At 35.2% G+C, this 20369-nt stretch overlaps 1 protein-coding gene across 1 annotated transcript in view; it reads right to left on the reverse strand.

The window, feature by feature from the left end:
- mspo (M-spondin) overlaps positions 1 to 4321 on the reverse strand; it is a 129735-nt gene extending 125414 nt beyond the window's left edge. The window contains exon 1 of the mRNA XM_036374628.2: positions 2698 to 4321. Within this exon, the coding sequence (XP_036230521.2) occupies positions 2698 to 3331 (634 nt within the window). The 5' untranslated portion in view covers positions 3332 to 4321. The remainder of the gene's footprint in view (positions 1 to 2697) is intronic.
- Positions 4322 to 20369: the final 16048 nt, after the last annotated feature.

Here is a 20369-nt window from a genome sequence, read left to right on the forward strand (position 1 = left end):
ATAGCATATAGATGCCATACAAACCGATCGATCAGAATCAAGTTCTTTAGGGATTTTTTGTATTTGTGAAGGGTATTATAGCTTCGATGCAACAGAAGTTAAAGTTCTTTCTTATGTTTTGTGTTTTTTTTTTTTGTTTGTTCGTATTTTTGTGTTGCGATCTGTGCGCTGCACTGCGTCAACTGCATGCGCTGGGGGCACTAACGCTGCTTGTGTTTCCGTGCGTCGTTTGTCATAAATTCTTGCAGCGCCAAAAGCATCTCACCACAACAACATAATAACAGCAATAACAAAAACGCCCGTAAAAGCAATGAACCCAATGAAATTGCTTGCAGCTTGCGTTGACTGAAATTGCAATTTCGTTGTAAATGTCGAATGTTGTTTCCTTTGTCATTGTTACTTTTGTCATTTTGTGCTTTTCTCTTCATTTCTTGTTGTATCCCCGTATTCGTTTTTGTTGCCTTGTCACTCTGACAAACGCTCAAAAATATTGCACTTCCTTGCATTGCAACTCCGTCAGCGCAAAGCTTCGGCTAGAGCCAACAAACACAACTACACACACAGACTTAACCACACTTAGACTCGCACCCGTGCGGCTCTAACACAATTTCCAAAGACTTACATCGGCTTTATGTGCCGCTGCTGCACACCACCACACCAAATCTACAAACATTTCATCTTTTACAGCAAACTAGTTTTATATCTCTCTACGCCTCCGCCCACAATACACACGAGCGCATTCTGCAAACTTTTGTTGCTGGCTGCCAGTTTTATATTTGTGCTTTATGTGCCACACATATACAATATATTCTAGTTCTTGCCATTCACCATTTGTCCCTTTGTTTTGTTTATTTTCGCCATTTCCCCATTTTTGTCTTTGTCCGTTTGCCACTGCGTTTTTTTTTGCCGTCACTGTTGCAATGCATCGCTGCGTGTTTCTGTAAATAAATGGCACATTGTTATTTCAAGTGTCCGTCCGTGTATCCTGCAATTGTGCCTCGGCACACACCTCGTCAACCTCTTCGTTTGGCATGTCGTTTGCTTTCAATTCCATATCTTTCACTTGTTTTCACATTTCTGCCAGCTTTTTGTCCTAAATATATTTTCGGTTTTAGCTTTTTCCTGTTTTTTGCCGTTTTCAAGTTTCCTTTGCGCTTCGTGTTGGGCATTTGAAATTTTCGTTTTTATATTGTGCTCTGTTGTTCTACTTTTTATTTCGCTCTCAAATGTCTTTTATTGGTTTAAAAATATGAAATAATCTTAAAATGACTGGCAATAACATTTCAATTGTCGTGTTTATGGGTCCGAAAGGGGTTATGGGTGAATCTCGGTTTGCGTAAGTCATATTACGTAAAAGAGAGAATAGAAAATTAGAGTAGTGGAGAGATGTAGTATACGCTTTCAGAAATGTGTTAAATCTCCAATTTCGCCACTCATACATACATATATAATATATACCTAAACTATTTATAAAAATTCTTTAGTTAGGGTAAAAGTTTTAAAAAAAGCAGAATTGCAGAAATTGCTCAAAATATCAACAAAGAGAAACAATAAACACGAGAATATAAAATGAATTACATTGTCTTTCAAACATCTCCTGCTAGAAATCATTGGAAATAACTTATAGAAAGATAAAAAGGCTAAATTATTTTGTGGTCACGCAAACAAAGTGGTTTTCAAAATACCGAAAGAGTCCGATTAGATTAGGTCTTATCGAAGAGCTCGAGTCTGGTTCTTCCGAAAAATTGTGTACGCTTCTTTAAACCGTATATATAACTGATATGTATATATAAATGATCCGCGTGACAAGCTGAGTCTATTCAGCTACTAGTCCCTTAGTTTTTGAGATGTCGATCTGAAATTTTTCGCACGTCTTTCTCTCCTCATGAAGCTGCTCATTTGTCCGAGTCGCCAATATCGGGTACTATAGCATATATCTGACATACAAGCTGAACGATCAAAATCAAATTCTTGTATGGAAAAATTTTTATTTGACAAGATATCTTCACGAAATTTGGCATGAGTTATATTCAAAGACACTGTAACATTCGCCGAACACATTGATCCGGATAGGACTAATATAGCACATATGAACTGAGAACCGTCTATGACAAAAGTTATTCAAAATTTAACAATTCTTTAAAATAAGTGAATAAAATCTATGTAAAATTACTAAAAATTGGGTTTTTCAAAAATATACTGAAATTAAGCCAATATGTGAGCAACAGTTAGAAAAACGCCATTTACAACTGTATTTTATATTTCAAAACTGCTTGCATATAGAATAAATCCTAGCTTAGAAGAGGTTGTAACACAAAGAAATCATCAGATGTGTTTCAATTGAGCTGAAACTTTAAATATTTCATACATCTGATCACAAATAATCATCTGATCTACGAACTTAATTTTTTCCGAATAATTTTCATGCACAATCACCTGTTGAGAATTACAACTTCCAGCGAATGAAATTTTTGACAGATTCATGGCTTATATATGATATATTGTGAATATAATAGTTATTTGCTAAAAATCAATTATCGTCATAAAAAATTATAAACCTGTTGAGAATTATAACTCGCAACGAACGAAATTATACCAAAAACTCTTGCCTTATTTATGGTAAATTTTCTTCAACTTTATCTAGTTACATTGTTCACTTTTTCATATAATCTTTCACTTTCTTACAGTATCACTCACCTAAAGTTTTCGTCCATTGCGCGGTTGGCCTCCAATCCGGATAGTGTTTGGGGAATAGATCACGCGTCCAATATGTGTGCAAGACGACCTTATAAACAGCTAGGCGATCCAATTGACAACCGCTCACCGGCAACGGTTGAGTGGGTGTTGCGGTAGTTGTGGTTGTTGGTGTAGCCATCGAAGCGCCATTTAATTTACTACTGGTGTAATAGTGATTCTGATAAGCTGACGAAGCAGAGTCACTCGAGCTGCTGCTGCTGCTGCTAAATTGTTCATTATTACTGTTGCTGGCATAATTGAAGTAATTATTGTTGTTGCTGATGCTATTGCTATTGCCATTGTTATTGCTATTGGTGTTGTAGTCAATATCATTGCTCAGCAAAGTTTTTGTGTACTCCTGTTGTTGTTTGACCTGCGCTTGTTGCTGCTGCTGTTGTTGTTGTTGTTGTTGCTTTTGTGCCTGATTCTCCGCCAGTGTATAGGTGTAGATGGATGGATTCAATATGAAGGAGGGCTTGTAGCTGCTCAAGAGTGCCGGTTCCGGTTGCGGTTGTGGTTCGGGGGAGGGCATGGCGCTGCAGAGACAGACAATTGCAAATAGCAGCAAGAGCATTTTATAGATATTGGCTGTCATTTTGTTGTTTTTGTTTTTGTTTTGTGGTTAGTGATGGATCGGTAAGTATTTTCTAATTAAATATTTTATTTGCTCTGCGGTATTCTACTCAACTTTTATTATTGTAATATTTTTTCAACGATTTTTATTTTCCAACTTTCACTAATTTCCACTACACACACTTGACCCTCAGCTAAAATGTACGCACGCACTATTAGCACATACGTTTACCGTTAATTTTACCGGCAAAAATAGCTACTCACGCATTCAACAGATAATTTTTCCTCTGCGCTTGTATCGGTGTAAATATATATGTATGTATGTGTGTATGTATTTAGCGCATTCGTCGTGGGCTTTTACCTTGTGCGTTTGATTTATTGCTTGTTTTGCTTTAATGTTGTTGTAATTTACGCGTAATACCGTTTATTTTTGGCCGTTCGAAATTCTCACTCATCAGAAGACGCTGTCGAATCTGCAGTCTCGGTGCGTGCTTGTCCCTTATTTGCCAGAAATAAAATCTCCACTCTCACTTGTTTCGGTAAACGTTGCGAATACTGACAAATTGTCGCTTATTTCCCGTCAGATCTTCACTTCGATTGCCCAAGTAAGGGCGTTCATCAACGCACGCCAGCTTTATTTCCACGTTTTCTTTAAACGCACAATAATTTTTCAACGAATTTGCTGTTCAACACCTTAATTTATTATTTTTTTATTTTAATATTTTTAAATAAATTTTCGCTTGATTCAATTCGTTTGCGCCAAATATTTATTTTCACTTATGTCGTTTGGCCCACAATTCTTCTTTGCTGATTCTGCTAAAAATCAGCTGCTGCTTCTTCTTCCAATTTGGTTTCCACATAAACGTCACAAACTTTGTCCGCTCTCGATTCGTTCACCGTGCGCATACGGCGCTTTGTCGTTTCATACTGAATTCTGAATTTTCAGCAGCCACGCCAAGTCCCAGCAACAGCAGCAGCCAGCCAGCCAGAGCAGTTCCGGCCTGTCAACCTGGCAAAGTGCTGAGGAATATCCCAGCGCACAGTCCAATCGCAAAAGCATACACATACATTCTTAACGGTAAATGCGCTCAAATGCTTCTAACGGTATATTTAGCGTAGGCAATAGTGGGAAATTCTCTTAGCTCACGACAAAAGAGCGCCCATGTGAGAGTATTTGTTGTCCGCGCTATTACTACTCGCTATGCCTTCACACTTGTCTCCGTTTGCTGGGGAGCGCAACAGCCTGTTGCCTGTTTTGGGTAATTTTTTTATACGTAATTGCTGTTGTTGTTCTTTTTATTAAATATTATCTTAGTAACTGTTTATCGAAAGGGTTGTTGAACTGTAGGAAATTTTAAAGTGTATTGCATCTAAGTTGCATTTAAAGAAGCTCTCAAGGCAGGCTCATATGAAACACATATACCATAACCATAAGCCAGAAAAGCTCACCTTATATATAACATTCTAGACGAGTAACATTAACCCGGAGCGGGAATTTTGTTTTATGATTTGACAAGTGTCAGGTTTTTTTTTAAGAACGTTTCTCAATTCATTCATTCTTCAAGAGACACGGGGGTACGATAATTCCATAAAAGAACTCCTATTACCTATGTTTCCTTAATTCTTGAAAAGATAGTGGGTATAAGATAGTTGCACCAGCTGTATTATCTATTTATAGATAAGCCTTGGATACGCAGTGGTTTCATCTCTTTGGATGCCATTTTATTTCTTTTTCGGTTTACGATGCCAGGTCGCTTGCGTATTGTGGGTAGGTGGGGTTTATGAAAAGTCGCTCGTTGTCTGATTGTCTTTTCGAAACTCTGCACCCATTAAAACAAATTAAATCGATGGAGCCAACTTTGTTATAATTTTATGTAAACTGTCCTCATTTCGCCATTTCCCGCTCGCTTCTCCTCTCTTGTCAAAAAACTTAAATGTAAAAGTAACAACAAAGTTATCAAGTTGAATTCTTGCAAGAGAGTATGCAAACCTCATTCAAGTGGTATGGCCGTTATCTTCAGTGCAACCACGTTTTGTTTGGCATATTTGCTTTATTTTGAATAGTTCAAAAGTTGAAGAATTTCCTTTCTATATTCCCTTCGTGATAATCTACTTAATATTTAAATCAAATTGGGAGATCCACTAGCCAGCAGAAATAGCTTGGAATAAGTAATTACTACCTGAAGCATACTCCTGCCAAAAAATACTCAAAGGCTTTGTCTCTCAAGATAAGACGATTATTAAAATTTTACGTAGTTATATGATATTTCATCTCAACCACATAACAGTCTATCAAATACGACTCAGGAAATCTTAACCTAAGCTGACTATATATTAATCATTATACTTTAGGTATTCTTAAGATTTTCTTTTTAATATTTGAACTCTCATTTTTCAACTCAACTCAGATATCCGCGAGACAAAGCATTACAACGCTAATAATTTCTGAAGCAATAAAAAGCATATAACTACTTGCATATGTTCACCAACCCTTTCTCCCCTTCGGTTGACAAGCTAAATGCTCATAATTAAAGAAAACTTTACGGAGACAAATAAAATTCAAAACTTTTTTTATAACCAACTAACTGCTTGCCAACCACGAAAATAATACTAAAAGGGACTGAAATATTAAACAATAAAATAGACAAATTTACACAAGCCGCACAAGCATACTTACATATTAGATGAATATGAATTTCTGATACATAAACTGGGTACAAGGACATGGAAATAGTGTGGATACAGAAATTACTTATAAATATGTATACTGTCATATACTATATACTCGTATAAACATATACAGTATATGCATGAATAAACGGCATTTGTGTCTCGTATAAATCGCTAAGTAAGTTCAACGATAAAAAAATTATTTTAGGAGCATAAATACATGACAATGGAGAAAAAAAGTTAACGCGCCAGCAAAGTGATAAAGCAGAATAAAATAAAAAATATGTAGAAAAAGTTGTCGTAAATACTTAGGCTGCTCCACGTGGCAAGTTTTGTAGCCGTTTGAATTAGCGGAGTGGCACTGCCGCCTCTAACAACAATTACCGTTGTTCGTTGTAATGGCAGGCAATTTATGCGCGACAATGACAGTTATAGGTGTAATTATCCTACCGACACTGGATTGCAGCGTGACAATGCTACTAAAGTCAATATTTTATTTTATTTTCGGATTTGTCAGATTTTTAATTGACATATATATATTTATTTCTGTATTTCTTTTGTTTAAACAGCGAAAGTATATTTTATGTATTAAACTAAATATTAAAATATGTATTAAACTAAATATATAAGGTGTGGAACACTTGAATAAAATACTCTAACAAATTTATATTTATATTTTCAGCCTAAAAGTTTGCAACAGAAAGAGTTTAAAGTTTTCTATAAAAAAACTGCAAATGCAAAGCTTTCATTCCAAATAAGATAACAGCAAATAATTACAAAGATATCGCTTTGAGAACAACGGCAACAAAAACAGTAGCTAGGCAAAGTTGCCCGATTATTTAAAAATACTTGGGAAATACTTCAGAATAACAAAAATATTTAAGAAAGTCGTGTAAAGTTTTTAAGTCAATCGATCTAGTCGTTTCGAAGAAGCGACTCTGAAAACAGCGTTTTGAGAAAAACGCGTTTATAGTTTTAGGAGCCGCTTACTCTGAGTTAAAAACTTTTTACAGATACGTTTATACATACATATATGTAAAAAAATCGATTTATTCTATTGCCTAAAACAGTATTCGAAGCATACCTTTAGGCGACTGACAGATTGGACACAGCGCTGCTTAAGCTTTATGGTCGGTCTCTATAAAACTCTGCCATAATTTTAGTCTGAGTTTAGGTACTAACAGGCAGAATGCTGTATGAGACACATGAAATCTGAAAACTTTTAAGATTATAATAAATTGTTGCTGTTATGTTACAGGTTTTAAAAAGTCGGCAAAGAAAATTTCAAAAATTATCATATTTATAAATAAATAAAAAACAATTTCAAAAATTATCATATTTATAAATCAAAAATACTAAAGAAATGCTTTCAAAATCATTAAATTAACTTTTCTCCAGCAAATTTGGAAAACAGCTCAAAAATTTTCAAAACTAAAAAATTTTGAGCTTAAAAGAATTTCATTAATTGCTATAACTGCCACATACTGCAATATTTTTGTATCGGAAAAAGGGCTTAATTGCTTCCCAACACTATATTTCAGACACCCACGCACATATCGCTTATACCGTTATATGTTTGCTTTCTATTGCTATTTCTCACAGTTCTGCTTGTTGCGCCATTTTCGTGGCACTTAATTGAATTGCCACAATTAAACCGCTTAAATGTTTAAACAGGCAATCAGGTTGTTGCTCCAATTGAAATTCGATGCAGCCGCATGTTGCGCTTTGTGCCACAACAACAGCAAAGCTCACACTACTGCTAATACAACAAATGTATGCACACTTGCGGATTTTCGCTTCTTTTTTGTGTCTGATTCTTATTTTGTAGATGTTTTGTTGTTGTTGTTGTGGCTGTTGTACATGCAATAATTGTTTTGTTAAGTTTAATGTACCGTTTGTTTGGTTGTGTGGGCGGGTGCTTACTACAAGCAGTACATGATTTGTTTTTGTTGTTATTGGCATTAATTGCTGTAATTGCTAGATGTTACATGTTGTTTGTTGTTGTTCGAGCTTTGGCTTGGAAACTTATTGATTTTATGTTATTCTCTTTTGTTGTTGTTGGCGTTGTAGCAAATTAACGAAGCGCGGTTTGTGAGTGTATAAATTTAAAGAAGTTAATTTAATACTGTTTCCTCGTGTTGTTGTTCGTTTTTGTTGCGATTATTGCTTTTGATTGGAAACGCTTACGAATGTCAACTGAAACTTCCAATCATTTACAACTGTCAGTATCAGCATTATTTGCTCGAAGTGGTGGTCGCTTAATTTGACAAATTAATCAAACAACAATCAATTACTGAGTCGTATTAGTTATACACGCTCTTAAGTCAATCGTTGGTCAGCAGGAGTTGAAGAGTAGTGGGAAAAAATTGTTGATTTTCGACAAATTATCAAAATCAATTATCAAGAGGTTATATCCACTTGCGACTTTCAAAAAATCGTGCTCACCGGCAGACATCTTTGTGCGGAGGTCTTGGAAAGCGACTATAGGTTTTCAAAATTAATCACCGATTACTAAAGTACATTAAACTCTGTCAATGCACATTATTTTTATTTATTTATTAAATAAACTGCTTCTTCAAAAAAAATAAAAATCTCAAAGAATAGATTTTTTCTGACTTGCTAGTGGATATAACTCCTTAAATCGGGAAACAGAATCAGACTTCCGATTTTTTTTACAAAATTCGAGTATAATTTTCAGCATTTTGTAAAAAAAAATGGGTTTGAAACCTGCGCCGATAAAGGTCTCTGAACTATTTCCATAAAAACATTTGGCTATGCTAGGTTGGTCAGATGTTCCGTTATTATTTTCTATTTAATATACAATATCTTATATTTTTTTCTAAACTTCTTCAGTACCAATATTTGTTTCAGAGTTTGATGTTCCGTTATTATCCAATATATATATAATTTATTAAAATTTTTCAATAATTATTGAACTTTGATTCCTTTGTTAAATAATTTTATTTTTATTCTGATAATTAAAATTATTATTATTATGATTTTAACTATTAGTGTTATTTTTATTATTATTAGTATTATTGGTATTATTATTATTATTATTAATATTATTATTATTATTTTTTTTTTATGCTGCGAAGGCATTTTAAATCCTCCTTACGGTCTAAAAAAAACAAAGAAAAAATTTTTTATTATTATTATTATTATTAATAATATTATTAATATTTTTTTTTATCACCATCTTCATTTATAATTCTCCTTTTTTTTCATATATAAAATTTCCCATAAGTTTAAAGAAAACATCCCCGTATTTTAAAACAACTTTCTCATACGCTCAGCTGCAGCTACTCTCTCAATTAAAAAGGCGCTTGCGCTCTCTCGCATTATATTTACCACTATGTGCACACAAAAGTAATTTTTCGAATTTCGAAGTTTTCGAATAAAAATGCATTTTCTTTGCAACAACTTTGCAAGACAAACGCCTGAACTTAGTAGTGTATGTGTGTGGTATTACGATACTCGAAACTTGGATCTTATATCATGTACGCTGGTATATAACAGTAATAGGAAATATTTAATACTCAAACTCAAATATAGTTTATTGACTTCTTGTTAGTTGAATGAAAGGAAAATTTTTGAGAGAATTATTGGTGAATCAAGCATATACCGTTTGTTGTTGTTTACTTTTGAGTAATATGTGTAAGTGACCTATCCAAACATTTGATACACATGCCTTGGATGAAAATCATAAATAAACCCATAATAAATGTTAATCCTTTTTTGTATTTTATGAAGTTATATAATTATTGTTAAATGTTTGTTTGAAAATATTTTTAAAATTTCTTAATTAAAAATCTTTTTTAAACTTTTTTTCATTTAAAAGGGAGAAAGTATTCCATTGCTAATTAGTTTTATTAAATTTTAGTTACATACAAAATAAGTATATAATGACGTTTACGTAATATACTTGTAAAATCTCATACAAGTTTTACTCCCACTCCACATCTGCGCCGCCTCTGTATCTGCCGCCTGCAGCATGTTATTCTCAAAATATTATAACCAAGCACTTGTGCCTCGGGTGACAGACATTAATCATTGCACAATTACGACAATAATGTTATTGTAAGTAAAATAGCCGCACCACAAACGTACAGTTAAGATACCAAATATATGTATCTTATATATTAGGTATAAAACTCTACATTATTAACACTTATTAACAATTTTAATCAGCGGCTCTGAAAAGTAAAAACTGCGTTTCGAGAAAATCCATTTAAGTTTTTGCGAGCCGACTGCAATAAGTTAAAAAATGCGGCTCAACTTCACATTTTCGCTTATTCGATATATATGCCAAAAAAGTAATTTTTTTTAATTCAAAATTTAACATTGGATCTTGGGATAACACGTTTATTAATTATATCTGAGCCATATGTCACTATCATCATATAATGAGACCTTAAAATGAGACCTTGAAGACCATTCAATAAAAAAATATTTCAAATTAGTATAAACTCATTTATATTCCAAAACAAGCGCCCACATTCTCAAATCGCAAAATTAATGACAAATTTTCATATTTATTTTGTATTCTGCTCTTTTTAAGCCTTTCGCTTTTCCTAAAATAACTCAGGTCTCCATACTGGTTGAATATGGTACACACACATAAATATAAACGGCAATAAATATAAAGCACATATATACCGAAAATAGTCAACTTCCAAATGCGAACACTGTAAAAATTAAAAACATAGAGAGACCGAGAAAGAGAGAGTGAAAGAAACAGAAGCAATAAAGAAAACAGCAATCAAGCACACACGCAACATAAATTATTTTTTGACTCAGCTCTTGCAATGGCATCTGTCAATTTCACTAACTAAATTAAGCACTCCATGTGCCCCGAGCGTTGCTGCTACCGTGCGTGTAGCTACATATATACATACATGGGTCTGCACTTAGATAGGTATATGCGCATCTGCTACCCGCCGAATCGAATGAATGAAGACAACTACCGAGACATTTCCAGGAAGACAACGCAGAAATGTAGCGCAAAAGCGTTGATGGAAATAACAAAAACAAATGCAATAACATAGCATCGACACACATGAGGCAAATGCTTAATTAAAAAGGGGAGACACAAAACCATACACTAACCAAAATAAAACCTAAATAAATTCAGTTCTATATAGATTAGCTCAGATGTATGCGTATACAAAGATCTTATATGCAGTCACTCATTCATAATTAACATAGAATGCACAAACCAATCAGCAAGCCAAAAACGAAGTTCTTTACCTCCAACAGTGTGTTACGAATCTGTGTGTGTGCCAACCATAAAAAATATAAATATATCACTGACTCACGTGAACCATAATGCTTGTAAACTTATTATAAACTCCCCAACAACAATGCCGACGACAGCTATGACATGAGCTAATTAGTGCAAAATAATTATGAGATTTTGATGAATGCAAAATTACATTTGCCTTCCTTCGAATTCATTGCCTAAAGCGACAGTAAGCAGCATCTGCATTGTTGTAAAGGAAGTGTTTCACTTGTTCACTTTTGTTTACGAAGTACACGACATTTGGAAAAGCCTACGTAATGGTTTATTTAATGGGGAAATTACATTGAGTAATTCAACAGTAATTGAAGCAATCAAGTGCGTTTGTGTAAGTTAATTGGTTACATTTACAGAATATCAATTTTGAGACAGCTATGCCAAACAACTTTCAAAAATATTGAGTTTTTCTTTGAACTTCAAGAATTTTAAGACAAGTATTTTCTTGTCAACCATATATACTTTTATATTTCTGGAAGCAATATTATTTTACTCTAGCGTTGTTATTAATATCCCTGGATCTTTTCGGGGTGCACTTTTGCTGAAATATTATACTTTGGTCAAAGGATAAACATTCTTAGACATGCTTTGCCATTGTCGACTGCTCTCTGGTCCCGATTCTACTTTGACAATATGAGAATACTTTTTAAAGACAGGCTTCGGTGCTGCCGACTTGCTGGTCCGCGCTAGTCAGGTACCATCTAATTTTTCTGAATATTTTCAGCTTGTATTTTCCCTCATCCTGGTGTTAAACTAAATAAAGGAAGTTAACTTTAGAGAATGGAAAGGAAGTTAAGTTTAGAGATTTCGTTAAAGACATGTTTTTGCTTCCAATTCTTCTCGGGTTTATAAACAAAAAATAATAAGTAGATATTACACTTCAAAGAAGAGATTTTATTTGTAATTTACTTCGAATTGGTGAAAGTAAAAATTTGGTTCGTAAGTGGGCTTTTTCTGAATTTCTGAAAATCCGTCTTCCACCTTCCCTTATCGTCTTAACATAAACTCACTCACCTTCCCAGTATCGATTTCAGTTTAACACATTTAATATAAGAGTATACTAAACTGAGAAAAAGATATTACTTCTTTATATGATCGCAAAATAGATATGTACATATCTATGAAAATATATATATAGCAAATGCCTCAGGTGTTGCTCATTAGTTACTTTTCCACATCATTTGTCTCGTCCTTGCAAAATGCAGCCGGTTGGTACTCAGTTACAATGGCATCTTCAGCTGACACAACCAAGCTTTTATTACTTGTCACGCAACTGGAGAGCCACATTATACCATGGAGTTGACAGATTTCGAAAGCACAGCGACCATTTCGCACGAAGCATCACGTTCTCAACTACTTTTCTAGGCACACACACGCGCCAAAACATGCCGTGCCACCATGGCACATGAGTACTTTTCTCATATATGGTAAGTCGCCACATGTCGCTAATGGAGCCGCTAGTCATATGCGCATAAAGTTCGTGAGACGCGTTTTTGCCGTGAGTATGTGTCCTGGCACACTGCAGCCGCAGAGCTTATTTTGATTTCATTTTTTGCACTGCTTACAGCTGGCAGCAAGGGAATTTGCCGCCAAGGCGAGTACTTTTTTGGTGCGAAATCTTTAAAACAAATGCTATATGCTTCTTTTTTCTCTCTACTTCAAAAATTTTGCTGCTGCCAAGTTTTTTCTGCCACTTCATTTGCTACTCAAGCTTGAAATGGTTTGACATAGAGGTGGTGGTTGTCAAACTTTAATTTACGCCACCAGCAAAGCCGCATGCTGAGCCAAAATTCCATAACTTCTCTCAATTAAGTACAGTAAATGCCATATATAGTGTTTACGAGGCCTTACCGAGCCTTATTGACAACCAAAAAAGTGTAAACCAGCTGTCACAGCGTTGCATTTATACCTTCTCGCAGTGTTGCATTCACACACACATTTCTACTGTCTCCTAAAACTCTTCCTACACGTCATACTCTCCTCACACACAGTTTTCTCGCAAATCTTAAGCTTAGTTGCAATAAAATTGAATAAAGTCATAGAAGATTTTTGTTTTTGCTTTCATTGTCCTATTCTATGCACTTGTGCCACGCAACAATGCCAACACTTTATTCACCTTTGTTGCACATTCTTCTTCTTTGTGTTTGCATTTTCTTGCAACTTATTTCTCTGCTTTTGCACTTCAGGTATTTCTCAGATTGTTTCTCAAGGGTTGTCACTCTTACTTACGGTACAATATTTGTTCTTGATTTGCTTTTGTAGTTTCTAGCAGTTATTGTTGTTGTTGTCTTTGCCAAATTCCTTTAAAGAGTCGGTAGTACTGACATGGCATTGACATCAAATTAAATCGCTCGGCTTATAAAACAATAAAAGCGAACGGTGGCAATAAATAAAGTTACGCTTGAATATTTACTTTGTGCAGAAGTTTAAAGCAAAAGTGTAGTTAAAGTTGAAATTTACTTAACTTGTGGAATTTATTGCAAACTAAAGTTTCGTTAACTTAAAGGTAAAGGGGAGAAAATGTTAACTTCGGCTACTTCGAAGCTATAATACCCTTCACAGGTGTATTTTTTATAGCATAGAGTGGTATAAAAAGATCTACATTCTGATTTTGATTGATCAGTCCATATACTTCCACATTTTTGCTATAATGATCCGATATCGGCAGTTTCCACAAATAAGCAGTTTCTTGGTGAAAAAGAGATGTGTGCAAAATTTGAGATCAATAAAAACAGAGAGACTACTTGTACTTGGCGAAATCGAACTGAAAATCGTTCTATAAATTTGAAGTCTCGAGATCGCCTCAGAAAAAATGAAGATACCCAGGGCATATCGATAGTCCATTACTCGGTCTAGGCTTCATCGTAAGAGCAATAGGCGCTTTCGAGATCACAAGTATAAGGTCTTAATATAAGTTACACAATAGTTCAATTGCCCAACACGATTTCCACAACCGAAATAGTGTAAACAAAAAGACATACAATTTAGTTTTGACCTTGACAGATCTATGAGTTGAAAGTGTAAAAACGAGAAAAAGAAATCTCCAGCAATAGTGATGGATATAAACAATGTGTTCCACAGTTTAGCAGTTAGAGATTACTGGACAAAAGCAGAAATGACTTGAGGCCTTTAAGCCTTCAACTAATTTATGAAGAGTTTATAACGCCTAATAGCTACCACAACTGTTTTTTCACGACAGAAAAATATTAATTATAAAGAATAAATCAGACATGTATGAGGTTACTGTTAATATATATTTGGTGAGAGAGGAGAGTAAAGGACCACCATTTATTTCGAGACTGTGTTTCGAGACTGTGTTAGTCTCTTGATTTTACTCCAACTTTTTTAGATCTTTTAGACCTTAGATATTTCGATGACGAAATTCCTTCTTTTGGTTAGAGCGGGTCGGCTTTTACGTCGGTTGCCTGTTGGATTCCTGTCGCTAGCGTTCCAGGTGATTGTGTCTGGATCTCGTCTCAAAACATGTCTGAGCCATCACAATTTTTTTATTTTAACTTTGGTCCAAAGGGATGTTTTGTTTAAGCGTGATCATCAGCCCCTGTTAGTGTCTGTGATGGATCAGAAAATGCGGCAAAATCAGTGAGATCTTATAGCCCTCCAATATCTCATAACCTTGTTAAGAATTACAATCAAAGGTGCTCAACGAATGAAATCTAGCGAATTACCAAATACTCTACCTATTTAGCTCACTTAAATGGATATTTGCTGCAATAACACTAACTTATAATGACACATAATAGCAAATCTCAACATATTTCACAAAATGGCGAAGGTCGTACCCCGATGTAACGCCGACACCTTAAATTGAAACAATTTGCAAATTAATATATGTATGAACTTTTGAAAGCACTTTTGTATAGATGAAATTCGATAATGCACTCAATAAAGTTGTATGTTACATAACAACAACGACAACTATATTATTGTTGAAACCCAAAAATGGAATAACTGTAAAATTAGAAAGTTAAACAATTATATTGTCGCACCAAATGCGCCAACAAATTGGCTGAAAAATGATTCCGTTAGAACTGGAAAAAGAATGAGACGACAAAAATCACTAACAACAAAAGTTTGGCGCATAAAATTTGTTTCGCTCGCCACTCTTCTCGTACACCGCACTCACCAATTCATTGTTGGTAGTGTTTTGCTATTGGAAAGCAACAACAAATTCGGTTTTGCATTACTCACACAAACACGCACACACACACACATACATGTTGAAAACAAGCATTTGCATTTATTTCACTTGCTGTGCGCTTTTTACTGTTATTTTCGGTTATTGCAGTCGCTGCCGACGCCGCTGCTGCTGCGCTGTGTTTTAGTCACTCGCGCTCGGACTTGACGTCGGTTAAGTCACGTTTCAGTTATCAAAAGCATACGGTGTGCGAGCGCAACATATGACAGCTCTATACATATGTATATGCAACAACAGCAACAATAACAACAAAAACAGTGTCGACATATGAAATCGCAGCGAGCAGCTTCCTTTTCCAGCTTTTCAAGCATGTTGCTGCGCCAACAACAAAGCGCAAGGGCGCCAAAAACAAAATAGAACTAAAATAGCAACAACAACTATAAAAACTAAAAAAAGGTTGCAGCAAGCGAGCCGTTAGAGTGACAAAAGTGCGGCACAAAAGTGATAAGCGCTTTAGCGGCGAATGTAGCAACTGTGATGGCCACGCTGACAGCAGCAGCATGTCCACTACAACAACAACAGCCAAGTTGACAACGCAATTTCATTCGCGCGCGCAAAAATAGTTTCCGGTGACAGCGTGTGAACATTTGTTAGTTAATAAAAATTTTGCGTGCTAAATGACACAAAAAAGGACAACAACAACAACAACAGCAGCAGCAGCAAGTGTAAACATGTGCCATAAAAGCAATAAAAAGAAAAATTGTGCGAAAATATAGCAAAAATTATAAAATGGCAAAATATTTGAGAGCTGCAATAAAAATGCGAAAACATGAAAACTTAAAACGATTTGCGCGCTGGTGAACATATTTTTACATTTCGGTATTTCGTAGCTGAAGTTAAAATATTTTATTTATTTTACTGCTTGTCAAACTATGAGTGCTGTCAACACTGCCATTTTCAAATAGTTTGACGTTTGCGTAAGTTCGTGTGAAATACTTGAAATCTGCGCAATTTCGATAATTTTTTTTCGAAAGAATGTCATGCAGTAAATTCTAAGCTAGCACAATAGCAAAAATGGAATGTGCAAACATATTTTTCCTAATTTTTATACACTGAACAGGATATATTATGTTTGCCACGAAGTTTCTAATGCACAAAAAAAGACATCGGAGATCCTGAAAAGTGTAACTATATGTATACACGTAAAGGCGTACTAGTTCCACAGTTTTTGAGATATCGTTACACACACCCTTTTTTCCGCAAATAAGCTACGCATTTGTCGAAACCGTCGATATTGAACCACTATAGCATATCTTAACGAAATCGGGATAGATTATTGCTCAAAATAATGCTACAAACTCCGAATATATTATTGAGAACGAACTACTATGGTATATAGCTGGCATACAAACTGAGCGTTCAAAACCAAGTCCTTGTGTGGAAATCTTTTTTATTTCGCAAGATATCGTCATAACATTTGGCATTAATTATTATTTAAGGTCACTCTAAAATCTCCGAAAAAATAGTGTTGTGAATAAGGAATTTATATACCATAATTTCGGCTACCTTAAAACAAGTATTATAAATACTGAAATCACTTTGAAAGTACATATATAGCACAGACAGGGTCATCTCTCGTCGCATACAACTCTCATCTTAAGCTCTCTTTTAATAGTAAAAAGTGATGCCACTCTTATTACGCTCGGTCTTGTACCTACCATATACAGTACGGAAGCTTAACCACTGACAACATTTTATTAGATGAAGCTTGGTGGTTTCCGTTAAAATGTGTGAACCTATGAATTTTCCTAGAATTGTACTATTGTGAAACTTTAGATTAGAACTGCAAACAATGCCGAGGCTCTAATTCTGAAAGATTTCAATACAAAGAGAATATTCTCAGCATTGCAAAGGCCTAATGGAGAGGGGTATGTTTGACTTTCTCTACCAAGTGTCGCAATTTGAAGATTTGCTGATAAATTACGCTGTGGATGTGTCGGAATTCGAACCCTCAATAACTAATTCGTAATCACATACTCAATAATCCGTTACCATGACTGACCGATCTAAGAATATGGAAATAACCTAGATTTGTAACTGGCTATTGACTGTCATTTTGGTAGCTTTTTCTATCTAGGAAATGTTTTATGCCGCTAGTTTAATAACAATAATGTACCTGACTTTATTATTGCTTCGGCTATTAGAAAATTTAAATTTGAGTTGAATTTGAAAAAGCAAGATCATATTTTTCGAATAATATTCCCACAGGGATGCAATGAAAGCGAGTCAACGGCACCCATATATATAGTGCATGTTTAAAAACTTGCAAATGGCAACAAGTAAAATTCACATTTCCGCTTTTTAGATAATTAAGTAAGCATTACCGACCACTAAAGCAGCAACGACGACCGCCCAATGCCTGCGCAGCCAAGCGGGCTCACGACTTGATTATGTTAAGTAGCACAGTGAAAACGCATACACACATGCACATATACCCATACACTCACATGCATACATACAAAACGCACTTCATCACACTTTGCACGCGCACGAGACGACGTCGCGCTGGCATTTCGGTGCGGTCGAATTAGTCGCAGTTGAGAAGAAATGAAAATCAGGTGAAAAGGCAGAAAATAAAGTTCAACGACTGTGAATTAAGCAAAATCGAGTTAAATGTGTACCACACATATAAATAAATGAAAATGTACTCGTACATATAAGTGTAAACACAATTTAAGAGGGGGAAACCCGGAAAGAAAACCGGCACAGGAAACGTTAGCATTTTGAGGATTCAGACAGTCGGAACAGTGGTTTAAAATACGGAAAAACTAGAAAGTTGGCATATATTTATTTTAAGCATACTGCAAGAAAACCACAACAAAAATGGCACACAAAATTAGTACAGTTAGTAAAATAAAAATAAATTATTGAAAAGCAAACACGAATTCCATGCGCCGAGGAGGAAAATACATCTATATATTCCGCTCTCAAGCTCAGCGCTGGCATTTGGGCGAAAGCTAGCGTGCGCTGCGGTAAGCCACATAAACATGCCACAGCCAAAAGTTGCAGAGCAACAACGCTGCTGCATAATAATTCACAGCATTTTGTGTATAAATTTTTGTATCACCCAAAAATAAAATAAATTTTCCAGGCAAAATATTTCCAGCGCAGTATCTACTTTTTGTCGACGTCAGTGGTTAGCATTTTAGGAACGCGCTGCAGTGTTGCATTTTTGAGGCATGGCGGCAAAGGAGGCACAGCAGCAGCGTTCGCCACAGTACAGTTAATTAAATACGAGCAAGGAGGTCACCATTGAAATACGAAAATTACGCGCGAACAGCAAACGCAAGAAATAATGAAGTATACAATTTAGTATAATATTTGTAAAATTATGTGGGAATTGTCATTTGCGTTTTTTTTTTTCTCTCGACGCCATTTCGGCACTTTGCTTACTCGACGAGGCTTCCTCGCGTTTAATTATACAGAAATTAAAAAAAAAATTCTTACTCTGCTAATTCATTTATTTAGCCGCCTCAAGCGTTCAAATGTATGCAGCGCATAGCATTTTAGCTATCTCGATCGCCTAAATGTATGCAGCGCATAGCATTCTAGCTCCCTTAGGCGTCTAAATATATGCAGTACAGCATTTCAGCTACCTAAATGTAGCGTCTAAATGTAGGCAGCACAGCAGGAATGCACAGCAGGCGAAACTCGTTTAAAGTTAATTAATTTCACAATTTAAAAGAAATGCAAAAAATTTTAAAAAATTGTATATTTCTGTCAGCAAACAAAAATTTTCTTCGCAAAAAATAAGCCAAAAAAAAATAAAAATGAAAGTTAAGGAATATATTTAAATTGTAAAAGCTCGCACACCCATGACTTCGCTCTTCGCAGCGGGATTGCGCGTTGTGACCGAAACTCCTGCAAACCTCAGGTTTTTTCCGTTTGCCCTTTTGTGCACTTTTTACTGCGGTCACTTTGCTCGCTATTTACTTCTGCGCGGTTTTCTTAATTTTTATTTATTTTTAATTTTTTTTTCACTCTCAACTTATATCGCTTTTATTCGCGCCATTCACCAACTCTGCTTACGGCTATTGCTTTTGCTGCTACTGCTGCGCTTTCGCTTTTCCACTGCCGATCGCCAAGCGCCAGTGCCTATGCAAACTTTTAATTAACCCCGAAGGCACCAAAGTGGCCCAAAAACCTTCCCCAAATTACTGCGTGCATGTTTATGTACATATATATGCACATTTGTATTGTACATTGGATTCCGTTGTAAATTTCTGTTGCTGCTTGTTGCTGACTTTGTTGGTTGCTGGTTGAGGCGCGCAACTAATAAAGCATGGCTTCCGCCACTGGCGAAGCTACAAATTAAGCGGCCTTACTGCCAGCCAGCAGCCAGTGCAGCGAGCCAAGATATGTATGCATAACGTTGTCTAGCTAGTGAAAGTTTTAAAGCAAATGAAATTTTTAATAAACAAATTAATAAAAAGAAAAAATATCAGTCGAATGTATTAGTTTTATATATATATACTAATATTTTCACCAATAATCTTATTGACCCCATAAAATTGCATACATAATATTTCGTTAACTATAACTTTATAATTTAAGCCTGTCAACTGTCAGCTGTCATTTATGAAGTGTCACAAAACAACTTTGACGTCATCGTTATGGATCGGATTTGTCAAATAAAGCTTATATGCTAACATATCAAGGATATTTTTACATATCAGCCTCATATTCTTATAATCAGTTTGTCACCTACCACTTTGAAAATGATTGATAAAAGATATATACATCAATTCGGTCCCATATTCTTATAATCAGTTTCTCACCTATCAATCTGGAGATGGCTTACAGTATTTAATATATTTTCGTCTCTAAGAGTCATAATACAATCGAATATGATCAAAATACAGCAAATTAATGAATTAG

Source organism: Bactrocera oleae, chromosome 4, assembly GCF_042242935.1.
Source record: "Bactrocera oleae isolate idBacOlea1 chromosome 4, idBacOlea1, whole genome shotgun sequence".
Taxonomy (NCBI): domain Eukaryota; kingdom Metazoa; phylum Arthropoda; class Insecta; order Diptera; family Tephritidae; genus Bactrocera; species Bactrocera oleae.